This window comes from Amblyomma mixtum, chromosome 2 (assembly GCF_055824585.1).
Source record: "Amblyomma mixtum isolate Tamu chromosome 2, ASM5582458v1, whole genome shotgun sequence".
NCBI lineage: Eukaryota > Metazoa > Arthropoda > Arachnida > Ixodida > Ixodidae > Amblyomma > Amblyomma mixtum.
In genome coordinates, this window is record NC_143013.1 from 99,917,160 (window position 1) to 99,945,130 (window position 27,971).

Genomic DNA, 27,971 nt, shown 5'->3' on the forward strand with positions numbered 1-27,971 from the left:
ATCTTAGAACTTCAAAGGTGACGTGTATTGCGGCCGCCGCGGTCGCATTTCGACCAAGGCGAAATGCTAAAGACCCGTGTAGTGTGTGATGTGCACGCTAAAAAACCCCATGTGTTAAAAATTATAATAAGTCCCCCACTATGACGTCCCTAATAACCTGAGTCTCTTTCGGAGGTCGATTCCCATGCACCAAACCGTACCAAAGGTAACGCGCTTTAACAGCTCTCTGCGCTGTGAACCTGTAACAGAAACAAAATCTGTACCGCGAATCTTACACTAGTGGATGCGTAGCTGTAGTGTATGGTTGGCCAGTGTTCGCTTTCGAAGCGGTATCTGGTCTTGCATGACAAACATATAATCGTACATTGTTTTGTGTGGTCTCGCAGGCCGTGTTTTTCCTGGGACGTGAGTGACATCGTGCTCATCGGAAGCCCCATTGCGCATGCGTCGGGCTTCATCTGCACCATAATCAGCGTTCTTCTCGGCATCACAACTGTTATGACGTCACCGGGCACCAGTTTACAACGCATAAGCGAACTCGTCGCTAAGTATAAGGTACTATGGCTAAAGAGCCATTTTAAGCGTTCGCGTACCCCATTCATTTCTTTTGACTTACAGGTATCCTCAAATTCCTCAAGTATGCGACCCATTTCATTACTAATCGGCATGTTAAGAGATGCTAGTAACATGGTCTCAGCGAAATTGCTGAAAAGAAAAGGCTTGATATGAACGGCTTGGAATTGTAGATCATCCTAGCGTCCAGTTATCCACCCGAGAAAAGGGGGGTGAGGTGATAGGATTTACATAAAGGCACAGAAGGTCTTCTTGTGCTTTCTGAAAAAGAAAAACCGTGGAACGGTGATACCACTCGTGGAGAAGATTCTGCAAATCTTACGCCACTCTTTATCTTATCTGTCAGCTAGATGACTCAGGTGTGGCCTCCCTGTAGCTTTTACGTACCCAGTGGTCAGGAATAAAACGGTATTGAACAATGAAGCTAAGCTTCGCTACTAGAACGTTATGAGTAGGCAGACTTTCTAGCTCTAAACACCGTTGATGCAATGATGTATGTTGTCTAGTTTTCAGTGAGGGCACTTTGTTGTGAAGACTACAAAAAGTAGACACTACTGGTGGGGCCACAACTTTCTTCAGAATGCTTTAAAAAAGTTTGCTGTATTCCTGATACCAAACGAGCCTACTGCAGCTGATTTAAGCGAAATGGTGGAAAAGAAGACACTCTGCAGTAGTTAACCTGCGGAAAAGCTTATAGCAGTTTGTTTTATATTTTAATTTCTCTTCATTTAATGAGGCTGCTTTCTGAATAAGGCAGACAGGAATAGGGCAGTATACAGGTAATGTGCAAAGGATAACTTAAGCAGACACTTAAGCTCCACCCGAAGGGTATGACACAATAGTATTAATTTGTTGATGCCCATGTATGCGGAATTGACTATTCTACAGTTAACATTCGTGCAACCATGCGTGATATCATACCACGCCGGGGTGGTGCAACGGTTAAACAATGCGCAACTGTCTTGCGATGGCAGGAGCTGCCACCGATGGAAATGTGAGACCAGGGTTGCTACTTCGAGCATCCTCTCGCGACTAATCGTTGACCTGCCACCTGCCGCGGTGGGTAGCATCCACGCACGCAAGACCTGGGATTATGTCACTTACGTCGTCTTTGCGTAAAACACTGCTGATAAGGAAATCACCCAGATGACAACTTTCAGGCTTCTGGCCGCCGCGGTGGCTCAGTGCATATATGGCGCTCGGCTGCTGACCCGGGAGATGCGAGTTCGATCCTGGCCGGGGCGGTCAAATTTCGATGGAGGCGAAATTCTAGAGGCCTTTGTGCTGTGCGATGTCAGTGCAGGTTAAAATCCCAGGTGATCTAAATTATCCGCAGCCCTCCCCTACGGCGTCCCTCGTACCCCGAGTCTCTCTGGGACGCTGAAACCCATAAAACTGAATTAACGCAATCGTCATGCGCCTCATTCCTCTTCAGCCCGCTCTCCAACAAAGAGCATTATGTCCGTGATTTTGACCTGCTAGTTAAAGTTGGAATGGACACTTAAGCTTCGCCTTAAGGGTATGACGCAGTAGCTTAATGGATCAATGCCCATATATGCGGAATTTGTCATTCTCTACTTTACATTCATAGATCCGTGGGAGTCATACCGATCGCGGCACAGTGGTGCAGCGGATAAGGGATGTGCCGCTGCACTGAGATGGATTGCGCTGCCACCTGCCATGCTTGTGCGAGCCATGTTGCTCTTAATTCTTAATTTTCTGTGACACGAGCTCCTGAACGCTATCTCGTTAAAAGTTCTGCCTTTTATCAGGGAGCTTTCTATCACTTTAGACGCCTCGGACTCCGTAGATACCTGCAAAATGAATCGGGGTGGGTGTTTGGAACCACGGCACTTCAATGAACACAGAACGTTCATGACAAATACTGCTATTCGGAGTTGTTAAGTTTCGATAAGGTGACTTTCGTTCTTTCATTCCTACTGTAATTGTCGTTCACACGGCATTTAATATCAGCATCCATCTTCCTTGTCTCCTTAAGCTTTCCTGTAACACGAAAGCAGACCTGGTAAAAAATTTCTTTCGTTTTTTTTTTATGGCTTCATTATCGTTTCGAACCTGCACAATTACTTCACTATATTTTCACAACCACTCCATGCAGTTTCTCATTCGTGCATGAGGCTAGAACTTTTTTATCATCGAGCATTCAGAAATATTTGAGCAGGTATTACACATGGTTTCCAGCTGCGATCCGCAGCCCGCGTCGCTAATTTCGTAACATCAGCATCCTATGTTCAGAGCACGGTGCTTGTAAGGTTGACATGCCTCCATTTCTTGCAGGTGACGGCTGTATCGCTTCTCCAGATGCACTTAAAAATGCTCGTGGCTGAGATGCTCAAGACGGGAAACCGGCTCCCAGGCGTCCGCCGCGTTGGCATCGCGGGCAACGTGTTCACAGACGCTGCCCGCAGGACTGTTGAGGCCGCATTCAGTGACCTCGAGTGCCTGACGAACGCGTACGCCATGACCGAGTCCATCGGCGTCATCTGCGCGCCCCCCATCGATGATGCTCCAGGGACCGACGTTGGCTTTCCAGCTCCGTGCTCGCAGATAAAGGCAAGCTCGCCGCATTCACGCTCATGTGCGCGGCTCACTTTGAGACTTCCACTTGCATCTGCCGTGGCCTCTGAAGGAGCGGCTCAAATTTTTTGTCGAACCCTTATGCGAAGCCTTTTTCTTTTATCCGGTAAAACGTTTACATGAAGCCTTTATCCCTTGCCACAGACCTTTACCTCTAAGCAGGCCGTTTTCTATCCAGATAATTCTTCGTTTTTTTTTTTCGTTTCCTTTTTGTGTGTTCGACATACATTGGCCAGACGGGCTGAAAGGCCTGGTGTGCTTACAGGTATTACACACTAGCCAACTGCTCCCTCTCCTCCGGGATTTCCACTTCTCAGCGATGTTGGATAAAATATCATGGAGAGATGCTGCCTTGCTTTATACGTGAAGCAAGGTCTTTGTAGTCTCAGTGTACCGGAGGCTCAAAAAGATGTGATGATATTCAAGCAGCCTGCGTCACTGTCAAAACTGAAGACCCTTTGGCCAGTAAGACTCAAAACTGCGGATAGTTCAGCGGTCAGTACCGAGTAACGGTTAGTAGACCTGACGAAATCGCACAATAAAACCTAGCCGTAAATATAGAGGGGAGGTGGTAGCCTGAAAAAAAAAAAACCTTGTGGAAGCATGACGTGTGAACTGTGGACATCGAAAGAGAGGTCAAGCCGTTGAACACTGGAGACAGGATCGAATGCCGGTGGTGCCACACCGCGAACACCCCGTGACAGGGTTCCTGCTGCGATCGAGTGCCTTTAAGTTGCAGCCGATGCACGAAACGTGTGGCGTGAAAACTATGTTCTTTTAATACAAGAGGAAGGTCAGGGTTGCGGAAGCTCGCTAGAGGTTGGGATTTTGGTCGTCGTCCCTGACTCGGAGGGTAGGAGACCCCGGCAAACGTTTAACACTGGTATGTAAGTACGCTTGTATCCGAGGACCGCACATCTGGCTAATAGCGAGTGATCGAACTCTATGGAAGCCTGAACAGAAGCTGGACTATATAAGGATCATTGAAGAAAAATAAATTACCTGAGGTTTAACTCTGCTTAAACCGGGCAAGCTGCGTAAGCAAGCACCAACTGTTTTGCGCAGAGACGGTCCTGCCGTCTGGTGGAGCGCGCCTGAAATGGTTGCTATGGCAACGGCGCTCATCTGTTTGACCTCGCTGCGGCTGAAGGTCAACTGTGGTCACCGCCGGGAGCTACGCGACGGCTCGAAACCTGGCGCAGTATTGCTTACGCAATAAAAACCACGCTCTTCGCATTCCCGCCTCGACTCTCATAACTGCCCTCTGATAGTCCACATCCCGTTGCCATTCCCCAGTCCATCCATCGTTTCCCAGGGCAGATTAAGGGAGTCCGCCCGTGGGCCCGCACCACGGGATGTGGTTTTGTTGCTACGCATATAATTTTCCCAAAGGGTATTATTTTTCGCCTCAGGTGGCACAATGATCAATTGTACTTCCTTGGACGGATTCTTTTACGTCTCGATTGGATTAAGCCGTTTGTGTTTACGCGCAGCAAGCTGGAGTCCTATTTTACAATATCTTAGGGCAACCCAGAACTATCAATGTAATTCTTTGTATTATTTTTCTGTTTATTAATGGCTTGATTTCCAAACTTCTGTTGTTCCCTGCTGTTTGTGACAATTTTTACGCAGGATATTTTTGAGAACGGTGCGGTGGTTTACGGAGGGAAAAAAAGTCTATGGGGTAATCTGGAAACGAAACGAAATCGTTTTAACCCCCTGTCTTGTGGAAAAAAGAAAGACGTACTCTTTTCGACATTTGTAAACCATCGGCTTGTATAAATTGTGATGAATTATACTGAACTGAAACTTTGAAATCAATTTTCGCAGGTTGTAGATAGGGAGACAAGGGAAAAACTGGGACCCAACCAGACAGGCGAGATATGCTTTCGTACACCGACGATGATAAGGCAATACTACAAGAGGCCAAAGGAGACTGCAGCGCTTTTCGACGAGGATGGATGGTGCAAGTCAGGTGCTGTGCTGATTTTTTTGAGGATATGCTCATAATGGCTGCATCTTTGCTGACAAGCAGATGATTGCCTATGAGATGCGCGAATTTCTTGGCTTCGCGGAATTTATGAGAGAAACTACTATCATCTCGCTCATTTCACATGATCTTGAAATTGCATATGTGGGTCCGAATGAAAGCATGATCATTTGAATGTTCATTCAAAGAAGGCAGGAACCGCCGTAACGAGAGCGATTTCTCTAACGAATGCGAGGACAGCTCGGAGTAAGGAACAGTGCAGAGTTTTCGAGCAGCGTACGCTGCTTATCTCTGGTGTTTACCTATCTGGCATCTTACAATTTGTACAATGACATCTGACAATGAATCTTACACTGCATCTTACTATCTTGTAATGGCATCTTACAACGGTATCTTACAATGAAATCTATTCTCAGTTTCTCTGACAGGAAACAAGGTTGTAGAGCCGCCTCAGAGGTTCAGTAGTTATGGTGCTCTCTCCTTACCCTAAAAACGCGGCTTCGATCCCGGCCGTGGTGGTCTTACTTTCGATAGGGGCGAAAAGATAGACCCGTCTACTTTGCGATGTGAGTGCAGGTTAAACAAGCCGAGGTGGTCGAAATTAACCGGAGATCTCCACTACGGCGCGTCTTCTAGCCCGAGTTTCTTTGGGACGTTAAGCCCCACAAAGCCTTCAAACCAGCAAACAAGGTTATAAACCTCGCCAGGAATAGTGCTCGGTTCTCACGTTTACGCATGTTTATGCAGGGGACGCGGGGTACTACGACGAAGACGGCCGCCTTTACGTTGTGCAGCGGCTGAAGGAACTGATCAAGTGCATGGACAACCAGGTTGTTCCGGCGGAGCTTGAAGACCTGATCCTCCAGGAGCACTCGGAGCACATATCTGAAGTGGTCGTGGTGGGATTACCGCATTCCGAATACGGAGAGGCCCCGGCAGCTGCCGTCGTACTTAAAGACCACAGTGGGAGCAAGTGCGACCCTGCACAGCTTGCCAAAAAGATCAAGGCCACCATCAAAGGTTGGTGCACAATGGCTCTTTGCCAGATGTCGTCTTTATAATCTTTCATTTGTTGTTTTTGCAATGGGCCAGAGTTAGAGGCACTGTTTTTGAGAAAAGCCGTCCGTCCGTCCGTCCTTGTCATGAATAAGCAGTTGGCCCCCCTGCCATGGTTTGCCTACGGAGGTTGGTCGAGAGAGGTGACATGACATTGTGTCAAAAGAACTTGCCCACTGGTTAGGCAGCTAAATTGAACATGGTAGCGATCATCTTTAATATAACTGCCATCGAGATCCCAGCCTGCTCATCATTGCGGGTGCAAACAAGCCCACCAGGTTGTGAGCAACCGCCCCTCCTCTAGGATGGTGGAAATTAAAAACAAATTCAGTGGCATTCATTTTTTTGGCTGAATTTTGGCCGGAAGAAAACAGCAAAGATTATTGACCAATTGCGGATATATTAGCGTATAGGCATAACCTAGGCTAAAGTTGAGTACTTGAGCAGAAGGGATCTCTTATGCATCGCACTGCACTTGAGGAGCAGGTTAAGCCTTGTGGAAGATTTCCGAAATTTTTTTTGCCTAGTGCACATCATTGTGCTATATGATCTAAAGAAAGCGTCGAAATTTTGGTGGAATTCTTAGCATTGTACTGGAACAAACTTCTGAACTGTCCAACAAATGACTCCAAAATGAAGCAAATATTCGGTTTCGACTTTTTCCTGATAATTGTGCGCTTACTATACCATCGCGTAATAGTAAGGGTGTGGTGGCGTCTTAGCTAGAGACGATAAGGAAAGTGGTTTCAAACTAAAAAGAATTGAAGTCGATCTTTTACAATACTCGACCCAAGTGTTGAATCGGTTAACCTCTATTGTTTCGGAGTTAATAGTTGTGAACTTCACCATCGCCGCAGTGTGATTTTGATGCCTATTTTGTCAAGCATCGGCCCGAAGGCTTAAACCTCCCCTATGGGGGGGGGGGGGTGAAATGGGGGGGGGGAATGGGGGGAGAAATGGGGGGGGGGGGGGCAAGATGGTGCGGACAAGAGTAACGTTGGAGACTGCTACAAGGAAATAAATTCTGAACAAAACAAACACCGACGATTTTTGTCATTGTTTGCTTGCCTTGTTAAAACATCTGTTGGAAAGGTAGTTTAATCTTAATTTGCAATTTATGACAGATAAATGTTAGAGGTGTCGAGGATCATGTTTATTATCAACAAAACTATCCTATCTGTGCCAGTAGTCAAGCAAGTCTGATTTTGTATTCATTTTGACTATTGTTCCTTAAATACTTTTACTTTTGTAATTTTTTTCATTCATTATATTTATTTCTGATATTGGCATCGGTTTCTTACAGCATTAACCACGCATCAGTCAAGGAAATGTATCCAACCATGTTAAAATACTTTTATACTCCCGCAATATTCCTTTGGTTGGTGTTCTATTAAAATTAACCATGTCGTGTGACCCACCTAAACCCTAAGGACATATATGGCATGACTTCGTTCAATTATTTTCTTTCTTGCAGATAATCTGGCTGTGCACAAAAATCTTTACGGAGGCGTCTTTTTCTTCGATTCGCTGCCGAAAACAGACACCGGAAAAGTCAATCGCCATGCCCTCGCACAAGTGTGCGCTGGTAGAAATGCTCTGTAAAAATGTAAACCCTTGTTTAACGAAATAAACGTATTGAACATTCTTCCAATCAGGGCTTTGTTCGTTGTGCATGGAAACGTGTCGATAAGAAACTATGTAAGGCGGGCTGTGTTGCACACACGTAAGGCAGTTTTGCTTGACTAAACCGCGCACTTGCCCTCGACACAGGTACAGACTAACGCAATGGCTATGTATAACCACTTATTACGATTTCAACTGGTGACTCCGCGCATGTACAAACCGAATCAGCATGAGCGCAGGTATCGGAACTTGTTCTCTGTTAAAGCAGTGAACAGGATGGGCATGTATTGGTCTCCCAAACTTTCAATTTTATTTCCACTTAGCAAGTTTTCGGGGCCATTTAAGCAGTATTCATTCCAGTACTGCACCACAATTTTTCTGTTGTTGTTTTTGCAAATAAGTCCTTCTTATGCGAAGCACTGCCCAGCAAATGCTATGAAAATTGTAGCATTCGTATTTGGGTTGGAACGAAGCAAAGAAAAAGTGTACTTCTAGTCGCACAACATAATTCGGACTTTCAGATTGCGCAGTCTTCAATAGGCTTGAATTTTCGTGCAGTCCTCGGTTTTCAGAGCGGCAAGTGAGATGTCCAAGACGTCAGAATAGGTCGATGAATACCTCCTGGAGATGGCAAAACCTGTGTGGTAACGTGTTCTCAGAAAACAACAATGTCTAGTATTTAGCCTTGTGCACCCAAAGCCTATCGCTGTGCATACTTTAACAATATGGGCGCTTTGCTAGCGCCAGCCAGGAACCCTTCAGTATAGATGGAGGCCGCCGCAGTGGCTCAGTGGTTATGGAACTCGGCTGCTGACCCGAAAGACGCGGTTCCGATCCCGGGCGCGGCGGTCGAATTTCTATGGAAGCGAAATTGTATAGGCCCGTGTACTGTGCGATGTCTGCAGGTTAAAGTACCCCAGGTGGTAGAAATTTCCGAAGCCCTTCAGTACGGCGTCTCTTAGAGCCCGAGTCGCTTTGGGACGTTAAACTCTGTAAACCGAACCAATCAATATAGAGTAACTAGCCTTGGTCAATCCGTGCTGCTTTTCCACCTTATGTTCTAGCGTTCCGTAAGTTAGACGACAGTGACTGGAATGTGTCTTCTGATGCGGCTGTGTTAGAAACCATTAATTTTTTTTAAAATCCGGAATACACATGCAGTGTTTCGAATTCCATGATTATGAATGGGAGCCAATTGCAAGGAATAAGGAGAAGAACTGCACTTATAATTGCGGTCAACCAGCAGCATATCCTTTCAAAGACATTTCCAAGTCGCGCGATAGGACCAAGTATGTCTGTCGCGAAATTTTAATGGCCAGCACCTTTAAAGCGCCTGTAACAGCCAGTCAGACGTTTTGATTTGACTCAAGGTGAGTGGCGGAAGAAGCAAACTTGTAAGGAAGACAGAAAAAGCCGGGTCAAAACTAAGCTGTAGACAATGATACTGCGTAAGAGCGGACTGTGACAGCTACACATGGAACACAGCCAGCGCAGACTTCGAACAGTGCATCGGTAAGTCATGTAAGATCAGTTCATAGCAAGCAATCCGAAACGAGCGCCTATCTCTACCCCTGTTTCATGGGTATGCATCTGCGCCCGGTTTGAAAGGTTTGCAACAATGGAAAGGTAGCCTGTCGAGTCCGCCTTAGAAAATTGTGCAGTAGCCACAAATGATAAATATGGCCTGAATATCGCCACCAAGATTAAAAGAGCTGTTACAGCAAGTAAGGTTTATTCTTTACGAAGATCCCAGATTTTACCGCGGTGCAGGTTATCATGTCGTAGTCAGGGCGGCCGTCCTTGGACCTGCTAGCCACCTCTGGTGTCACAGCTGCAGGAGATCAGGGATTGATTGCAGCTTAACCACAAACAGCCCGCGCCACAGGCCGACGGGAGTTCTTTCAAGGCTATCAGCAGCTGCGTTCACGGCGTCCGGCTATACTCACAACTCCTAGTCCAGGAGAAGGCAACGTGATAAGGATCGGTGTCCCATTTCGTGCCATTAGAGGTGCCCTCCCAGACATCCTCTGAGAGTGGGAGGTAGCGGTCTCGGTCTTAAAGGAGATGCCCTCGACTCAGCGGGGCAAGCTTAGCCGGAAACCAGACACCAAGTGACAAAAGGGGTGGTCGTTTGGCGTCCAGCTTTCGCCGGTCGCAAGCCAGAGAATGGGTCCGAGCCAAAGGCTCACGTACATTTTTCTTTTGCAGAAATGAGAAGATACAGTGGGTTTTCAAATCACTCCTACGAGCACATACAATGTGATTTACAACGTACAGGGTCGCTCAAAATTTCCTAGGCCACAGGGTCTGCTTTTGAGCAGTATAGTTGGGAAGTTACGACACCCGCGAAGCTCATAATATCTTTAGAAGGTAAAAGAAGCATTGTTCTAACCTCTTACAACCTTGGTAGCCTTGTCGACATCTGAAGTTCCAGGATATCCTGAATAAAAGCAGACCTTGTGGCCTGGGAACTTTTTACCACCCGTGTACAAAGCCAAACATGCAAAGTAACACTAGAAAGAGGTAGAATACAAGAGAGACCTTGCACCTAAAGTACACTAATAAAAGAAAGAGACAAGCAAACAAAACACAATATGTTCACCGGGCACTACGGCAGTCCGACGACCGGAGGATGCTGGCGGAGCCTTTCCGCAGGCTGGGACGCGCTACCTCGCTCGTCCGTGGCTGGGCCAGTGGTGCTGACCAAGGGGTCGTACGGGTGCGCTTCTCCGAAGCTTAAACGGCGGCACGGGCTGATAGACAGCGGTCAACGCCCTTCATATATAGGCGTGCGTTGAGTCAGTTCTTCGCACCAAGGCAGGTGCGCAGTTACACGCAGTATTAACAGTACAATTTCCTCCTCATTCTTTCGCCGGGCGCGCGTCCTTATTGGTCGGGCGTAGAAACCGTTTTCCAGAAAGTGTGAGTTCGTTTTTCCCACCCGTTGCAACTGGCGCGCGACTGGAGTGAGACGGAATAACTCAGCACGCTGAAGACTACGCCTTCTCCGTCGGCTATGCGTACCATTTACTCCGAACTTCTGGAATTATCGACGGCTTGCGCGGGCAAGTTTCCTTTGGCGCCGCGTCGGCGGACGATGTGGAGGGGGCAGCGACACACATAAGGCTATAGGCGCACTCTCTGGGGTGCTGTTTCTCCACGGTTCCAGAATTCGATACTGCGCGCATTGGCGAGATTGCTTCCGTGCCGCTCCAGTCTTCCGAATGTGCGCCGAATTTTGTGAAAATCGGTGAGCTGTAGGTTTCGAAACGTGAGGTTGGCTTGCGAGCGCATGAGAAGACCACGCGTATGGAAGCTGCCTCAGCGCGCTCGTAGCTTATTTACTCGCAGATTTTGCCAGAAAGTACAGCCACAGTGCGTAACTACATTACCTCGCTTCCTTTAGGCAGTTGTACGTAGCAGAAGCGCGATCACTTCAAATAATGCTTTCTGAATCCACTGTGGAAGAGTAGGGCGCACTTCAGCGCTAAATTTAGCATACCTTATCACTTTTAAGCGCAGCACGCGAAAGTTCCTCCTTCGCACCTTTCCAGAGAATGGAATCGAACCTGTGCGCACCTCTCACATCGCAAAAATAAAGGGGACCCAACCAGGCTCATCCACACGATATGGCAACTTTCGATCAGACGACACTGTACTCCACTATAGGTATTAGGGTCAATTTGTGGGAAACAGTTTTGGCAGCGTTGCAAAGTCACGAAGTGCATTCCTTGAGACACTCTGGAATGCTTATACAGGAAGATAAGAAGAACGGTAAGGTAGTTAACTGCTCGCATTTTTTTGCACGGCTCTCTCACCGGTGGCAAAAAAACCTCGCAACGTCACGGCTATTAGTCAGTGAGTCAGCATCATGGTGGCAGTCTCTGCAGCGGCGGCATGCCGAAGTGGTCGTCGCACAGAAAGTTCATAACGCTGCTTTTAACGTATAAAATGAAGCACACAGTCTTATGGGGCGCAATAAAACATGCATGTGCGTTTCTTGAAACTTAAATGTACTCTTAATTCTCGAATGCTGCGTCGCTATGCCGGCTTTCCGTAGTAAGGCGAAAGAGTGAAAAAACTTTCGTTTTTTCGTCTCGATAATGCCAGGCAGCAAATTCTCTTGAATACTGTGCAGGAGATTTCAGTCGACTGAATTTCCCACCTTACCCATAATGAAATGACGACCCTCGTAAAAGAACGCAACTATACTTGCGTTTTACTGAAAACTTTTTGAACGTCAGCACTTCGGCAGGCAATAAGGAAGAAGAAAGTGCAACATGTCGGAAAGCAGAAAGAAAGCAGGCGCAAAAATACTGTTCACTCCACTTTTGATAGAGGCGTGCCTGCGGTCGTGACTCGTTGAGTTGGGGGCAAGAAAGCGGTGTAAAACGTTCCAATAACCTGCACCGCCAGTGGTTAGGTTATAGTGAAGCATGCAGGTGAGCAAGTAAGGGAAGCCTTTGATGTCACTTCAAGCTGAGCGGTCCGCTGCAGGCCTTTGCCCAATTGACTTATATACGGGGTGTGTCACGTAACTTGAACCAAGGATTAAAAAGGAGTGGCGCACAGGAGCTGGGAGAAACCAACGACATATCGTTTCTCGTCGTGTGGCGCTCCTCAGAGTGTTTAGAGAATTCTGCTTAATACGCTAATTAGCTAAGATTAATTATGCATATTTTCTATTATTCACTTTCGGGTCATGTGCCTTACCTTAAGTTTGCAAAGTAGGTTAAGAAAGGACCGATGCAGTTTTTTGCAGCAACGTACCTCCTACGTGGTCCTTTTAACGGCATTTAAAAAAAAAACGCGAAATATGAAAAAAGAAACAACGTAATTGCGCGGTTACGCTACAGTAACGTAACGCTGCCAAGCGTGTCCTGAGTGAACGAAGCGTGCGCGCTCACCGTCGCAAATTGAGCGGCCGACGCCGTTCTCAACACATTCTTGAAAGTCCGTCAGAACATTCATCCTGAACATAGAAAGCGTGCGCCGTGATCTGCGATAAGTGATAAACAGGCCATGGACAGCCAATTCATACGGATCTTCTTTTGTTTGTTGGGTTTTATGGCATATAAGCAACTAAGGCCATCATGCCCCAAGCTCAGGAGCTTCTATTTAAAGATCGCACAGGCAAAAAAAAACGAAGGGAAAGCAGTGAAGTCGCGTATTTCAAGGTAGCCTCTTTTTTTTTATCATTTAGCAGCCCGTAGAACTGAGCAGTGGCCGCTCACTTGGGCACGGTCAGCGCGCCCGCTTCGTTCTTTGAAAACACTGTTGGGAGTGCTGGAATATAGTAGCGCATGAGTGCAACTACGTCATTTTTTTTTCATAATTAGCGCGTTTTATTTAAATGCCAGTAAAAAGGACCACGTAGCAGATGCGTTGCTGCAAAAAACTGCGTCGCTTCTTTCAACCCCCTCTACAACTTAAGTTAAGGCACGTTACCCTAAAGTGAATAAGGGAAAATTGGCATAATAATCTCAGCTGATAAGCCGATTAAGCAGAATTGAAAAAAACAATTGACGATGTTTGCGTTACTTCCTAATGCGAAATTTGAGCGCAGCACATAATCTATTTCAGCTTTTCGATAGATTGAGGCAAAGAATTCGAGCAAGACATGTGTGAACAATTACAGACAGCTTTTTATTTTTCACACATAATCCTTCCTCAAGAAAAAAAAATCCGCTAACAGTTTTTGACTGTCATGACGGAAGCTTTGTGGTCGGAGGAATAGACAAATATATGCTCGACTTGCTGCATCAATGCCTGGTTCTCAAAGAGGTCTATGGAAGTATTTTGCGAGGTTGTCACAGCCATGGAAGGCGTTACGAGTGAGAAGAGCGGGATGTTCTCCCACATGAGTGGTAAGGAATTCCTGTTTGTTGATCTACATATCAACATTAAAGTTTGATTTGGTTTGGTTTGGTTTATGGGGTTTAACGTCCCAAAGCTACTAAGGCTATGAGAGACGCCGTAGTGGAGGGCTCCGAAAATTTCGACCACCTGGGGTTCAACGTGCACTGACATCGCACAGTACACGGGCCTCGAATTTCTCCTCCAAAGAAATTCAGCCGCCGCAGCCGGGACCGAACCCGCGTCTTTCGGGCCAGCAGCCGAGCACCATAGCCACTGAGCCACCGCGGCGGCATATCAACATTAAAGTCCCCACCCACGATGCCACCCTGGCAGGTAGCAGTTAATGGCTGATCGCGAGAGTTCGCTCACCGTTGTCAGCGCTAACGTATACAGCCCACATCTCACTCTTATCACACCATGTACATGCGCGGACAAAAGTAAACGGAGCACGCAACTGCCCTCGAATATGTTTCACCCGTCACCTAATTGAAATTACCAGCGGTGGTACGCGCATGCTGGTAGAGGAAGTTGGTGGGCTTTCTTATTGACAAACAACTCTTCTTCATTACCAATGGAGAAAGCGTGATTGCACTTCGAACGCAATAGTGTGCTCCGTTTACTTACGGCCGCACCTGTACCCATAAGCGCGATTCAGGCGTCCACTGTCCCAGTGAGGCAGTTATGCACATTTCCTTTCCTTAAAATGATCGGAGTGAATGGATGGATGGGAACAACTTTATTACACACACAAAAAAAAATCTTCCAGGGTGGTCGCACCAGGGACATTAACGGGATCAACGGGCCGCAGTGGCCAGCGGAGCCCTGGACTGAGGGCAACTGACCATTGATTAGAGGCGGACGACTTCGACAGAGAAGGCTCCTGGGGATAGAACCAAGACATTTCTGAAGATGTCCCATAACCGCAGGAAAAAGCATTAGTCAAAATAAAGTTTTCCCTTCCTTCCTTCCTTTACTCGTCCAGTAGTCCACGGGCTTGCACTTCACGTAGAGCCCAATCCACCAGCCATTTCTGGCCGGCGGGCTGAGCGGTCCGCAAAGCAGCCTCCCAGGAAGAATGAGTGGGATTGGGGATGGGGGTACAGCCTTTGGGGAAGGAAATTCCCAAAGGTAGTGGAAAAGTGTTGATCTGGGCACGCCACAGGCGGTACAACCACGAGGAAAGGTGGGGTGAAAGCATGAGAAATGGTGTAGGGAAATAAAGCAGCCTGTCTGTAATTGTCGCCATGTGGCGCTGGATGAGGGCGACAAGGTACTGTGGGGTGGTGGCAGTGTCATGCGGCTGAGTTTGTAGAATGTTGTGAATTGATTATATGTAGAGCGGACCGATGGAGCCTCTTGTGCAGGGTTGGGTGCCTGATAATCCGGGGTCTTTGAGGAGAGTTCTCGGGCCAGCGCATGAACGCGCTCATTACCGGGGATCGAGGCATGCCCAGGGACCCACGACAGAGTAACCGTTCGGTCGAGAGAGGTGACTGTGGCACGAATATGATGTGTTCCCGGCTGCGCCACGCCCTTTAGGTAGTGGCGGTACGCGGCCTGGGGATCTGTGTAAATTTCGGTTACGTTTTTGTCAATGGTGGAGTGGGCCTGAGCAAGTGCGATGGCGGCTCCTTCCGCTCCTGCAGGCGAATTAGTCCGGACAGTGGCGGCGGCCTCCACTTTGCCGTCTTCATAGGCTGCGACTGCCATGAAATATCCTGGTTTCGAATTTTCTTCCGAGTCGACATAAAGGATATCGGAGCGGTTGCTGTATGTTTGTTTTCGTGTAATAGCTGGCTCGTGCCTGCCGCCTACCCTGATGGAGACTAGCGCTCATAGCGCGGTAGGGGCTTCTCATATACGTGATCCAGAGTGCGCAGAGAAATCATGCAAGGTGTAGGACTTGTTGGGGTGAGAATGGTTGGATTGAGACGTAGCAGTCGCAGTAGGCGTTGTCCTGTTTGTGTGCAACTTAGGCGGACTAATTGGTTGGTGCGTTGAGCCTCTATTAATTCGATCACTGTATTGTGGGTGCCAGTGGCCCGGAGACGTTTCGGGCTAACCGTCCGTCGAAGACGTAGGGCGCAGGTGACAGCCGCGCGTATTAGGATGTCTGCCTGTTGTGTTTGCCGCTGAGTGAGTATGTGGTACGGGAGGTGGCATGTAATGCGGCAATTGATTAGTGCATTTGTCATATTGAGGGTCTGGCGTTCAGACAGCCCATGATTGCGTGCTGCCACGCGCCTGATAAGTGCAGCGACCTGTTCGGTCTGTCTTTGTCAGAGCTGAATGGTGGCGGCCGCATCGAGTGTGTTGTTAATGATAAGGCCGAGAATCTTCACCTGAGGCACAATGGGCACTGGATTCCCATACATGTGCCGTTCAATCTGGGGGTCACTGGGGAGGGGCTTCAGCTGCAGGAGTTCCGATTTATTTGGAGAGGAACGGAGTTCAGAAGAGCAAGTTGCTGGGCTAGTTGGTACTGTTGCATCTTGGTGGAGCAGCGCAAAGGACCGGACACAAGAAACAAGGAAGGACGTACACAGGCGCTGACTATCAACTGAATTTTTATTTCGAAATACAGAGAATATATACGAATCATAAGGGCGTGGAACATAGATAAAAGGGCTGCTCAGTCACCGGAATCGAGAAGACAGTCACGTCAGTGGATAAAGCATATTGGTAAATGTAGTGGCGGTGAAAGACTATAAGAAGAAGCTGAAGGTGTAAAGGCCATGGCGCGAAATAACTGATCATGAATTTTTAAAGAGGCAAGAAAAAGGGGGGCTAAAACCGCGAAACAACTAGAAGTAGTAAAGGCCTGCGACGAATAAAAGTTAACCTTATGTCACAATTAAAAGACCAAAAACCTGGAATAAACATTAAAAACAGGATGGGATAAAATCAAACAACGCAAAGAGTCAAACGCATGCCCTGCTGTTCTCAGAAAATCCAGTTCTTTTTGAGATAAACTAATGGATGGTATACTGACACAGTGGTCTTTCGCACGACGGATGTTGCAAGCCTCAATTATTTCTCTCGACGTACGATCTCGTCCTTTCCCAATGATTGCACATTGGTCAAATATTGGGGCGCAAATTTTTCTTTCACATTTTTTACAGTGCTTGGCCAGATTTCCAGTGATGGCTATATTACCTACATTGTTATTATGTTCTTGAAGTCTGACATTGATGCACCTTCCCGTTAGACCAATGTATTCCTTCCTTATCTGTACAACGTTAGCCACGGTCTAAAGAAAGTTGGGAAACGCACAGGCGTCGACGTGGTTTTTTCGGCGTTCAACAAGCTCGCCTCTCTCTGCAGGAGAGTTAACAACCAGCAAGTTCACCGTGGTTGTGGGCAAACGCACAGCAATCCCCATGTTCCTTGTGCCTCCGGTGTTGTGTACTCTTTGCACTTATCCTGCGGGAAGGAATACATTGGTCAAACGGGAAGGTGCATCAATGTCAGACGTCAAGAACAGAATAACAATGTAGGTAATATAGCCATCACTGAAAATCTGGCCAAGCACTGTAAAAAATGTGAAAGCAAAATTTGCGCCCCAATACTTGACCAATGTCCAATCATTGGGAAAGGACGAGATCGTACGTCGAGATAAATAATTGAGGCTTGCAACATCCGTCGTGCGAAAGACCACTGTGTCAGTATACCATCCATTAGTTTATCTCAGAAAGAACTATATTTTCTGAGAACAGCAGGGCATGCGTTTGACTCTTTGCGTTGTTTGATTTTATCCCATCCTGTTTTTAATGTTTATTCCAGGTTTTTGGTCTTTTAATTGTGACATAAGGTTGGCTTTTATTCGTCGCAGGCATTTACTACTTTTAGTTGTTTCGTGCTTATAGCCCCCCTTTTTCTTGCCTCTTTAAAAATTCATCATCTGTTATTTCGCGCCATGGCCCATTACACCCTCCGCTTTTCCTTATCGTCTTTCACCGCCACTACATTTACCATAATGTTTTATCCACTGACGTGACTGTCTTCTGGATTCCGGTGACTGAGCAACCCTTTTATCTATGTTCCACCCCCTTATGATTGCTATTATTCTCTGTATTTCTAAATAAAAATTCAGTTGACAGTCAGCGCCTGTGTACGTCCTTCCTTGTGTCTTGTGTCCCGTCCTTTGCGCTGCTCCACCAAGAAGCAACGGAGGCCTGTGTTTACAACGTTGTGAATGCCAACACCAATGAACGCCGACGGCCTGTGGCTTCAGGCCACCACAGTAGATTGGTTGGCTGGTCTATTGGGGTTTAACGTCCCAAAGCAACTCAGGCTATGAGGGACGCCGTAGTGAAGGGAACCAGAAATTTCGACCACCTATGGTTCTTTGACGTGCACTCACATCGCACAGTGCACGGGCCTCCAGAATTTCGCCTTCATCGAAATTCAGCCGCCGCGGCCGGGATCGAACCCGCGTCTTTCAGGACAGCAGCCGAGCGCCGTAACCACTGAGCCACCGCGGCGGGGCCCACAGTACATTCCGTATTATCTCAGATAAGTTAGAAAACATTCCGTTTGTTTATCTGGAAAGTATGCCCTAGATCAGGCAATTCGCATCCGGAATTGACGCTATGTGTCTTCTATTGCGCCAGGTTAGAGAGCGTGACAAACCAAACAACACTTGGAAAAAAAATTCATTCCATTTATTACAGCTCATCATGAGAATTCCTTGCTGTGATTTATATACCGCGGCTTCAAGCGTATGTTATAAAGAAAGCTAAAGCTGCTTCCACTCGCATCTCTCTTCTCATCTGTTGAGCGGTGACAAAAAGTTGAATGCTTTGGCTTCTGCCGGACAGCTTGTCCCAGTCGCGGCCCAGCACTTTCTGGCATCGCTGCACAAGGGAACAAATATTTTTGTTCGCGCTGTCCCGACCCCCTCCCAGATTGGTATATTACATTCGCCAAACTGACAACCTCCACATTCGTTTTTCAGACGCGTTGGTTAGCAGTAAACACGCGGCGTTTTAATTGGAAAGACGTCAAGCCGCTGCATTCGCGGCAGTAACGGCTTGCCCTCTTTCCAATTAAACCACGGCGCATTTACTTGTCTTCATCAAAACGGCCACTTTCGATAGCGCTATATGCGTGATGCTTTCACTACGAGGCCTGTCACGCCATAATATTCTGTCTGCTGTAAGAAATTCAAAGAGAGACGCCGTGTACAAGGTTCCGTTGTCAGAACGGACAGCATACAGAGCAGACCAGCCATGTACGAATCATTCTCAGTCGCTTTTTAAAGCAAACACTTTTTGTGCCCTTGTGAAGGCAGCTTGCATCACTATCTGAGATATCCCCGGCATGCCTATTGTTTCAAACAATAACACGCCCACAGAGAACTTATCAATTTTCCTTAACAACTATCTTGCAGATATTCCCACTCACCTCCCTTCCTTTGTAGAGGATACACCGCACTTTCTCCGCATAATAGAGTCTCAGAATGACGCTTCCATTATCCCAGCAGACAGCATACTTGTCACACTTGACGTCGCCGCTTTGTACACAAATATTCCCATAAATGAAGGCATCGACGCACTCTCCAAAATTCTAACTCAAAGTCCTCACCCGCACGAAACTGAAGTGTACCTCACGCTACTTGAATTGGTACTAACACTCAACTACTTTGAATTCGATTCTTCTTACTACCTTCAAGTATTTGGAACAAGCATGGGCACTCCCTTCGCACCCACCTACGCGAACATTTTTATGGGGCTACTAGAATCTAAACTTCTAAATTCATTTCTAAAAAAAGCACTTATATACCTGCGTTACATAGACGACATTTTCATGATATGGGAGCATGGGGCTGAGACCCTGAAGGAATTCGTCACACATTTCAATTCATGCCACTCCAGCATTAAATTCACCTTCAACTCCTCGAAAACGCAAGTCAATTTCCTTGACACCACTGTCCATTTAGAAAATAGCAAGCTCAAAACCACACTTTACAGGAAGCCTACTGACCGACAACAATACTTAGATTTCACTAGCCATCATCCAAGACACTGCAAACAAGGTATATTCGTAGGACAGGCAACGAGACTAAGAAGAATATGTAGCGACGACGACGACTACCTGAAACACCTCCACTCGCTAAAAAACATACTAATCACCAGAAACCATCCACAGACAACCCTTAATAATGCGTTCCAACGAGCAACCACTTTGAAACGAGATGTAGTTCTTAAAAAACGAACAAACGCTAATAGTCAACGACCTCCTGCACTTATAACGAAATACTCAAACGCGCTTCCAAACATAAACAATATACTGCGGAAATACCACTCCATTTTAACTGGTAACGACCGTCTCAAGAAAATAATTCCCGACGCACCAAGGGTAACATACAGACGCAACACAAACCTGAAGGACATCCTGGTGCATGCTAGGCTCGATAAGAAACCACCACCGACAGTAACTTCATGCTCTCGACCTAGATGCAAGACATGCAAACATTTACAAAGGGACACTACGGTTAAAAGTACGGCAAGTGATTTCAGTTTCGATATAAATACTAGTTTTGACTGCACATCGTCCAATATTATCTACATGCTCCAGTGCTCCTTCTGCCAGAAACAATATATCGGAGAAACTGTGCAAACAACGAGTGCCAGATTAAACGGGAACCGGGCTGACACAACACGGAATGAACAGAAGGCAGTGTCGACCCATTTTAATCAAGGCCATCACAAATTCGACGAACTCAAATTGTTCATTCTTCAGTGAGGCTTCAAATCGACTAGGAACAGAAAATACAGAGAAGCATTCTTAATCCCCAAATTTAAAACACTGCAACCAACAGGGATTAACATGTCCAGAGGAAACCTGGAATCTCTCAGGTACATTCCAGGGTTAGCATAATTTTAAACTAACAAATGTCTTGCACGTGGTAAGACCATTTGCTAGAACCTCGCATAAGTATATTATCGCTCTTTGCACCCTTCCCACCTCATATCTTCCACCTCATATCTTCCACCTCATATCTTCCACCACATTTCCGGCCTTCACACCCTCTCGCTTTGTTCACTTTTTTTTCTCTCTTTTTTTCTCCTAATCCCCTACTATCAGTTCTCGGAAACCATGACATTCCTGTTATCACCTCCGTCCCCACCTTTTGGCTTTCTCTGAACTCGAGCCATCCCCCCCCCCCCCCCCTGCTTTGTCCTTCCTTGGAAATTCGCCCCCTTTCTTTCTCCTTCCAGTGCCAGCCTATTTTGTTTGCCTTGCTCTCATTTCCCTGTACTGCGCTGACTAATCTTCTTATCTGAGTCTTACAGGTCCACCCAGCACCTACCCCCCCGTCGCAGCCCCTTCAAAGCCTTTGTTCATTACACACCCCCCGGATGTAAGTTTTTCCACTATTGCAGCTTAACGAATCAAAATTCACCACCCTCCCCTTACTGATACGCATCCCCTCTCACACCTCTTTCCTTCCCCACCCCCGGGGCCTTCCTCCTCGGAGCGAAGGCCCTATTTAATCCCTGCCAATGATGAACGTTTTGCCCAGACGAAGACAAGTCCCCTTGTCGAAACGTTGGCTCAAGCAACCTGAGGTTATCCCCTCCCTTGTTCATTTTGTGATTTCCTCCTGTAGTGTTATAAAACAACACCAGAGTATCGAAACGCAAAAAAAAAGGAATTTTTAGGTTCCACTGGAACCTCACAACGAAAAATAATACCCCCTATACGATCGCGGCTGCCCGTATTTCGCTACACGGGGACCGTGGACACCTGTACAGTCTTTTAAACACCACAAAAATACGGGGAAACAATCCGGGCGTGTAGGGAGAGGCCTAGGAATTACGCACTTCCACATGACAGCCTAAGCCGAGGGCAAACCAGAGGATTTAGGCGCCTGCAAACTAATAGCTCTGTCAAGCGGGTAAATTAAGTGCACTTACGGAGGGTGTCACTCGCTGTAGGTGCCCTTTGTCAAATTAAATGTCGCAAATGGAGTGTCACTCGCAGGAGAGTGCACTCCGGCTGGAGTGCGTTCACTGAACACACGCTGCAGGCCGGGTGCACAACCTCGACAGCAGCGATTTTGAAAGCGCAATATGTATGGTGCACAAAAAGCGCTCCCAAGTTTATTTTCCTTCCTTTATCACTGTTCTAAAAAAACATTTCTTCGTTATAGCTACCGGCGAAGCAACACACCAAAGGTACGCAATCAGATGCAACTACGCTGCCCGCCGCCATCTTGTTTGGCGTCAAAATTCATGACAGACTTGGCTGGTCTTGGCTTTTCTTCTCTTTTTATTTTCTTCTTTGTTATAAACTGCTTAAGATCGTTTTATTTGCGCTATAAAATCAGACAGTCAATTTTTGAGTTTTTTTTTGTCTTTTTTGTGGACCTCTTCACAAATTCCGCTCATTTCGTGCCGCCATTTTTTTTACTACGAGTCCACTTTGCCTTCCCGTTGAGAACCTCGTAGCCTAAACTATTACTCGAGATGCCTAAGCGCACTCCCTGTAAGTGCACTTAACATGTGCGCTTGACGGGTATAATACATGTCCAAAAAGAGCACCACTATACTCCAAGGTATGGCGCAAATTATACAACTGTGAATGTGTCTGGTGCGGAGACACCGCTACGTTATAGCACACAACCAGAGGATGCAGGTCTAGCCCCTTTATGTCTATAATAAAAAGCCCAATTCTTGAGTAGTTGGAGGACCTTCAAGTCGACTCGGACCCGAAGTGTTAGCTCAGGCTGGTAGAGCGAGCTGAGCATCTGAGGCCAACGGACTCCTAGACCAAGGAATGCCGACCACTGCTCCCTCACCAACCTCTTCCTAACTAACCACCCCTAGCACTGTCAACCTCAATAAAGTTTATCAATGAATCAATCAACCGAAAGGCACGAACTTCCGCTTATACTTTCAGCCAAATAAATACAATATTTAAACGTTCATCTTCATTTTTTGAAAGAACAATGATGAGCACTACACGGCAACTTCTTGCACGCAGGTTATGCTACCACGCTAGCAAAAAATGGGAAGATACTTGTCGCGGCCATTCGCGTAAATACCTGAAATCAATGAAACAACTTTTAGCGACTGCCCTTAGCGTGCTTCTTCAATTGTTTCGTCAATCTTCAATTGTTTCGTTTTCTAGAATTCTTGAAGCACTCCCATGTTAAGAGATAGCCGCCTTCGAAGTTGCATCTTAATCCGCGTAATTAACGTAAAAGTGTGATGCTTAGCGTGGAACTCGTTTCTTGTTCCACTTTTTTCTTTTATCGCCATAGCGTAGAGTAAAATTAAAACTGTTATCAGCTCCATCAGTTCTGTGCAGCCAGCATGTGAAACGGAATACTCATACATTGTGTGACATCCGGGGTAGCTTTGCGCCAATCCATAGCAGACGCAACGTGCATGCTCGCAAACCAGAAAACAAAATTGAAAGAACAAGAAGAGAGAGAGAGAACAAACATTTAGTGTCCAACAGAACAAGAAAACCCTTTTTTTTACAATCTCGTGGAGAACTAATTAAGTGACACAAAAAAAGGGCAGCATCTGTTCTAAACTGTTGGTTCTACTGCACGTAAGGTCCCAATGTCTGTGACACAGATAAATGACTGATACATTTATTTCCGATTACCTGTGCCCGTGTTAGCAAGACAAAATATTTGCCTGAGGAGATGCAGTTGTGTCCTTAGGATTTGCGAATGGCTAGTCTGCCTTTTACATTCGTTCCTGACCGTAACTACCACGGCGTGGCACTTAAGAACTTAGTTGCAAAGAGCTGAGGTAATGCTGATCAATTAATTTCTCCGAAAAATGCTCAAGCAAGACAGCTAGGTTAAGTGCAGAGGGGGGGGGGGGGGATAAAATGCCTTTCTTTGTTTTCATGACTTTCGGTATTATTTCATCCGGCAGTCGTTTCGCGAAGTGAAATTTTGTTACACAGGGCAACGATAAGCTGTTCAAAGTTGGGATATTGAGCAGTAGTAGAGCCTCACAAGAAAAAAGCTGCAAAAAATGCACAAGCACAAGAACGAAAAAGAAAGGTTAATGAGTTTCCATGTAGACAATCGGTCGCACAACTTCAGAGGGCGGGTACATAGCAGTTTACGTAGTGTTTTTTTCACCCCTCAAGCTTTCAAGGCTGTTGTATTTAGCAGACTATGGAAGGGCTAAATATCCAGAAAAAAACGCTGCAAGCCGCCAGTTTCGTGCGTCACTGGCAATGTGTGTCAGTTTATTCGCCGTTGTAGTGGCGTGTACGTACAGGTGCCCACAAAAGTTTTCGGAACGCGAAGATTGGAACAAAACTTAATTTCTGAGCAGTTTGAGCATACATCCACGAACTGACGGATGAACTCCGTACTTTCCTCCGCCAACAACACGATACACTTCTTAGTGCCTGTCTCTGCGTTTACGTACCGAGAAAATTAAGACATTTTGTGATTTCGGCGTTCCGAAAACCTTTGTAGGCACCGCTACAGGGCCGGTCAAAACTCTCCAGGCCACAGGGTCCGCTTTTGAGCAGTGTAGTGAGGCAGTTACAACACCTCTGAAGCTCAAAATATCTCTGGGCGGTAGAAACATTGTTCTAACCTCTGAGAACCTTGATAGCTTTATCGGCATTTCAAACGCCAGGATATACCGACGAAAAGCAAACCCCGTGGCCTTGCAATTTTTGACCGACCACGTACATACGGCAGACAGACAGTTGCCTTAAGGCTGATGGATTATGCCTCGTCACATCGCATGAAAAGTGCTGAACACTTGCCCGAGCATCGCGATGATAGCACATATGGTTTCCATCTTTTAAATCGTGCACAGCTTTTAGGGCGGGGTATAGCTGTCGAGAGAAATTTTGGAAGCATGTGAAATCAGGAAGTGTCCTAGTGTCACTTGTATGCGTACACCTTCTGTTTTTTAGAGCGCAGCTCTTTGGCGTCCGTTCCTGGGTTTCGCGTCGTCGTCGGCGTTGTCGTCGGCCTCGTAACCAGCTCCGCCCCCCTTTCATCCCCCCAGCGCTAGCAGCGACCGACTGATACCGCTGGATGCCGCTGACGCCGCTAGAGAGTCAAGATAACGTGACTGCATAGAACACCGTCGCCGCCATGCAGAAAGAGGAGGAAAGGGTCCCCCCCTGTTCTTGTGTAGCGGATAGGGTGCTCTTCAGTTGCCGACGCGCCGGTTATTTCACGTAGGCCCCGGCACGTCGACGAATACGTGACCACCTTCCCACGGCTAGACCTGGTTCTTAGCGCTGCGGAAGCGAAGGTATCATATTGTTTGTGTCGGCATCGGCGGCGTTGTCCCTGAAACCAACTCCGCAGCTGGGGTTGACTCACTGTTAGTGGAGTCTTTGTTAAAGGAATTCGTGTGAAAAATAAAAAAAAAAATTCTGTGATAGCGCATACATGTGTTGCTCGATTTCTTTGCCTCAATCTATCGAAAAGGTGAAACAGCTTATTTGCTGCGCTCAAATTTCGCATTAGGAAGTAACGTAATCGTCGGTAATTTTTTTTTCATAGGCAACGATTGAAATCCTTTAGAACATATCTAATCTCCTCAAGCACTCTTCCTGCTCATTCATTAATTTCGTTATCCTTCACTGGTTAAATTTTACATTTTGTTATCATCGTTGTTTTGTACAATATTTCAAGGTTACCGCAGGCATGCATTTGCTCATTGAAGGGACATATTCCTATTTAGCTGTTTTGCAAGCGTAGCGCCCGTGCTGTCCTCTCCTTTTTCTGTGTGCTGTCTCCACGCTGCGTTCGTTGTCGCAATATATGATTGCAGGCATTCAAAATAATCTTTTTTTTAATTCGAGCTGTTTGCCATCAGGCATAATGAAAAAGGAAAGAGAGTTATAAAAAGGAGTGCAAACAAGCCTCGCTTAAAAAGCGGCAAAAGTTCGTGATATAGCGATTATCTAGAGTCCACTTGGTATAGTCGTCTGCAACGTCCCATCGCAGGCCAACCTTTCTCTGACCTCCTTATCAAGTGGGCCCGCCGGTAGTTAAGTAAGCGTAGCGCGTCCTACATTCAGACGTTAACCAAATATGTTTACCGCTGCACGTGGTTTTAGAAGAGAAAGAGGCAACTAAAACTTTACAGTTAATAAATTCAGTTTGCGGCTGCTGTATTATTGCGCCTGGGTATTTTCTGTCTTAAAGCATTTTTCCCGGCCTTTGTTTTTAAGGAGTTACTGGTAACATTTCAGGATTCTATGGAGACAATCTTGCTAGAGCTTGGCTCACAGCGTTAACGGTGTCAGCAGGATTTCTAGCTGTGAGAAGTCTTTTTCCGCGAGCAACAAACTTCGTAACATTTTCTTCGTTTACTAAAATATTTATTTAAAGAAAAAAATCTTCGACCCCACTATGAACTGAATAGGTCATCGTTGCACAGAATAATTTTTTTACACTTATAGGGGTTGTAGGAAGTTCACACCACCGGCTTAAAATTTTTCATATTAGTAATTTGGTGAATTTAGGGGCTTTGTACCATGTGCGCCGTAAGTAACCTCACTTTACAAAGGCTTTAGTTCCAAGTACTACATATATTTTCGCCATATCAGTTTTAAAGTAAAAATGACGCTGAGGTAATTGTACTCTTAACTTGTGATCAAGAGTTAAATGAGTGATCTTCGCTTCGCAATTGCAGAGAAATTTCTGGCCACATTGGGAAGCAATCCGTGAGGCTTACGAGCCACTAGCACTCGGTTGCCATCATCTGTATTGCAAACGCTTTTAATATCTGCAGAAACAATCATCTCTGAGAGAGTACGAGATTGCTAATGATCTGTTTCGAAGACGTTCACACTCGGTTGTACTCAGCTGATGTGTTGAAAAGAACTATGGAGTTCTTAGAACATGCATTGGAATTGACGGCAAACCATGACGTATGGAAGACATCCCCACCAATAGATGTTTTCGATTCTAAAATCAGCATACTGTAGAAAATAAACCACATATTAACGCCGTGGTGAAGAGTAATTGCCATTGGGAAGATTTCAAAAGGCAGCTGCAAGTTCGCGAAAAGTAGGAATCAAATGCAATGTACGCCAGGTGCCCACTCCTTTCCTGGGTGCAGTCCTGGAATCTAGGTGGAAACAGGTATCGTAGTCCCAAATGAAATACAACACAATAACAGGCGCCAAGAACAAGTGTCCCCGCAGGACCACCGCCTTTGTACCACGTAACCACGGCGTAAGAATTATGATGATGATGAAATTTTATGGCGCACGGGCATCTGCGGCCAATGAGCGCCATGTCACAAGGTTCTTTTCTTCAGCTCAAGGTGGTCAAAGACTCATTTCCAAAGCATTTCCCCCCAAAGAAGCCGAGAACCAGACAGGCGAGAGCTTGTATACATTGTATCACCGGTGGGTACCCGGCGGCACTGATGATCGAAGCCTGCACCTTCCCCTTGTGAGGCGGATGCTAAAACGACTACTCGGCCGCTGCGGTCCAATCCTACGCCTTTTACAAAGAGAGCCGCTAAGGCGGGGGTAACCGATGCCTGAACCGTACTAATAACGTCGCTCTCAATGTCCCGAACACTCAGTGTGCCGAAGGTTGAGGTAACTTGGAAAAGAGTAAAAGGCTCATTATATAGCATACGTATAGGGGCTGCTGTTTAAACCGCTTACTTGGTGAAAATGTTTCATCGCGTTAACGGAAAGACCTTTCCATGGTGGCATTGCACCTGCACTGCAAATTCGCAAGGTTAACGCCATTTACACCATAAACAAGGACCAACTCACACGAGACCTTTTAGAGGAATTCGCGATCAGCGACCTTCGATAGCACCAGCTGAAAAATAAAACCAATTTCGAAAGCCAAGCCAGTCATGAAACCCGGATCAATATGAAGCGCAGCATACAGAACGCCAGACGACTTTTAGAGAGCATCAACGCCATGTCAGGATTGCGGAAGTCATCAATATTTTATGTGTAAAACTTGCACCGTGAGGTGTTGCCCTCACCCGTCTCTCATCCGTTTGTGTCAACTTTCACAAGTTCATTTCCTTCCAGCAACTGCATTCTTAGTGTAGTTGAACCCAAGTTCAAGTTTTAAATGTAGTTGTGTGGAGCATTTTTGAAAAAGCATCGGCTAGAATGAGGGAATCTTGTTTCAGGTATATCTTGAAAGCATCATTTCTTGGGGCGACTTCCTTGTTTTCAGAGCAGAGTGTAATGAATAGAAAAACTGTGACTTTTTTTTTCTTTGTAAACTTTGGTGTGGAATAACAGAGTAAAAAATTAGCTTTAATTCACCTGCTCA

General features: G+C 46.3%; 1 protein-coding gene across 7 annotated transcripts in view; it reads left to right on the forward strand.

The window, feature by feature from the left end:
* LOC149360284 (luciferin 4-monooxygenase-like) overlaps positions 1–7,868 on the forward strand; it is a 41,888-nt gene extending 34,020 nt beyond the window's left edge. For 6 of the 7 annotated variants that reach the window (XM_089572238.1, XM_089572236.1, XM_089572239.1 and 3 more), the window contains 5 exons: positions 387–555; positions 2,872–3,147; positions 5,002–5,146; positions 5,909–6,181; positions 7,692–7,868. In XM_089572238.1, coding sequence (XP_089428364.1) covers positions 387–555; positions 2,872–3,147; positions 5,002–5,146; positions 5,909–6,181; positions 7,692–7,819 — 991 coding nt within the window. In that variant the 3' untranslated portion in view covers positions 7,820–7,868. The remainder of the gene's footprint in view (positions 1–386; positions 556–2,871; positions 3,148–5,001; positions 5,147–5,908; positions 6,182–7,691) is intronic. The other variant, XM_089572242.1, reaches the window with a different exon arrangement.
* The last annotated feature ends 20,103 nt before the right edge of the window (positions 7,869–27,971 follow it).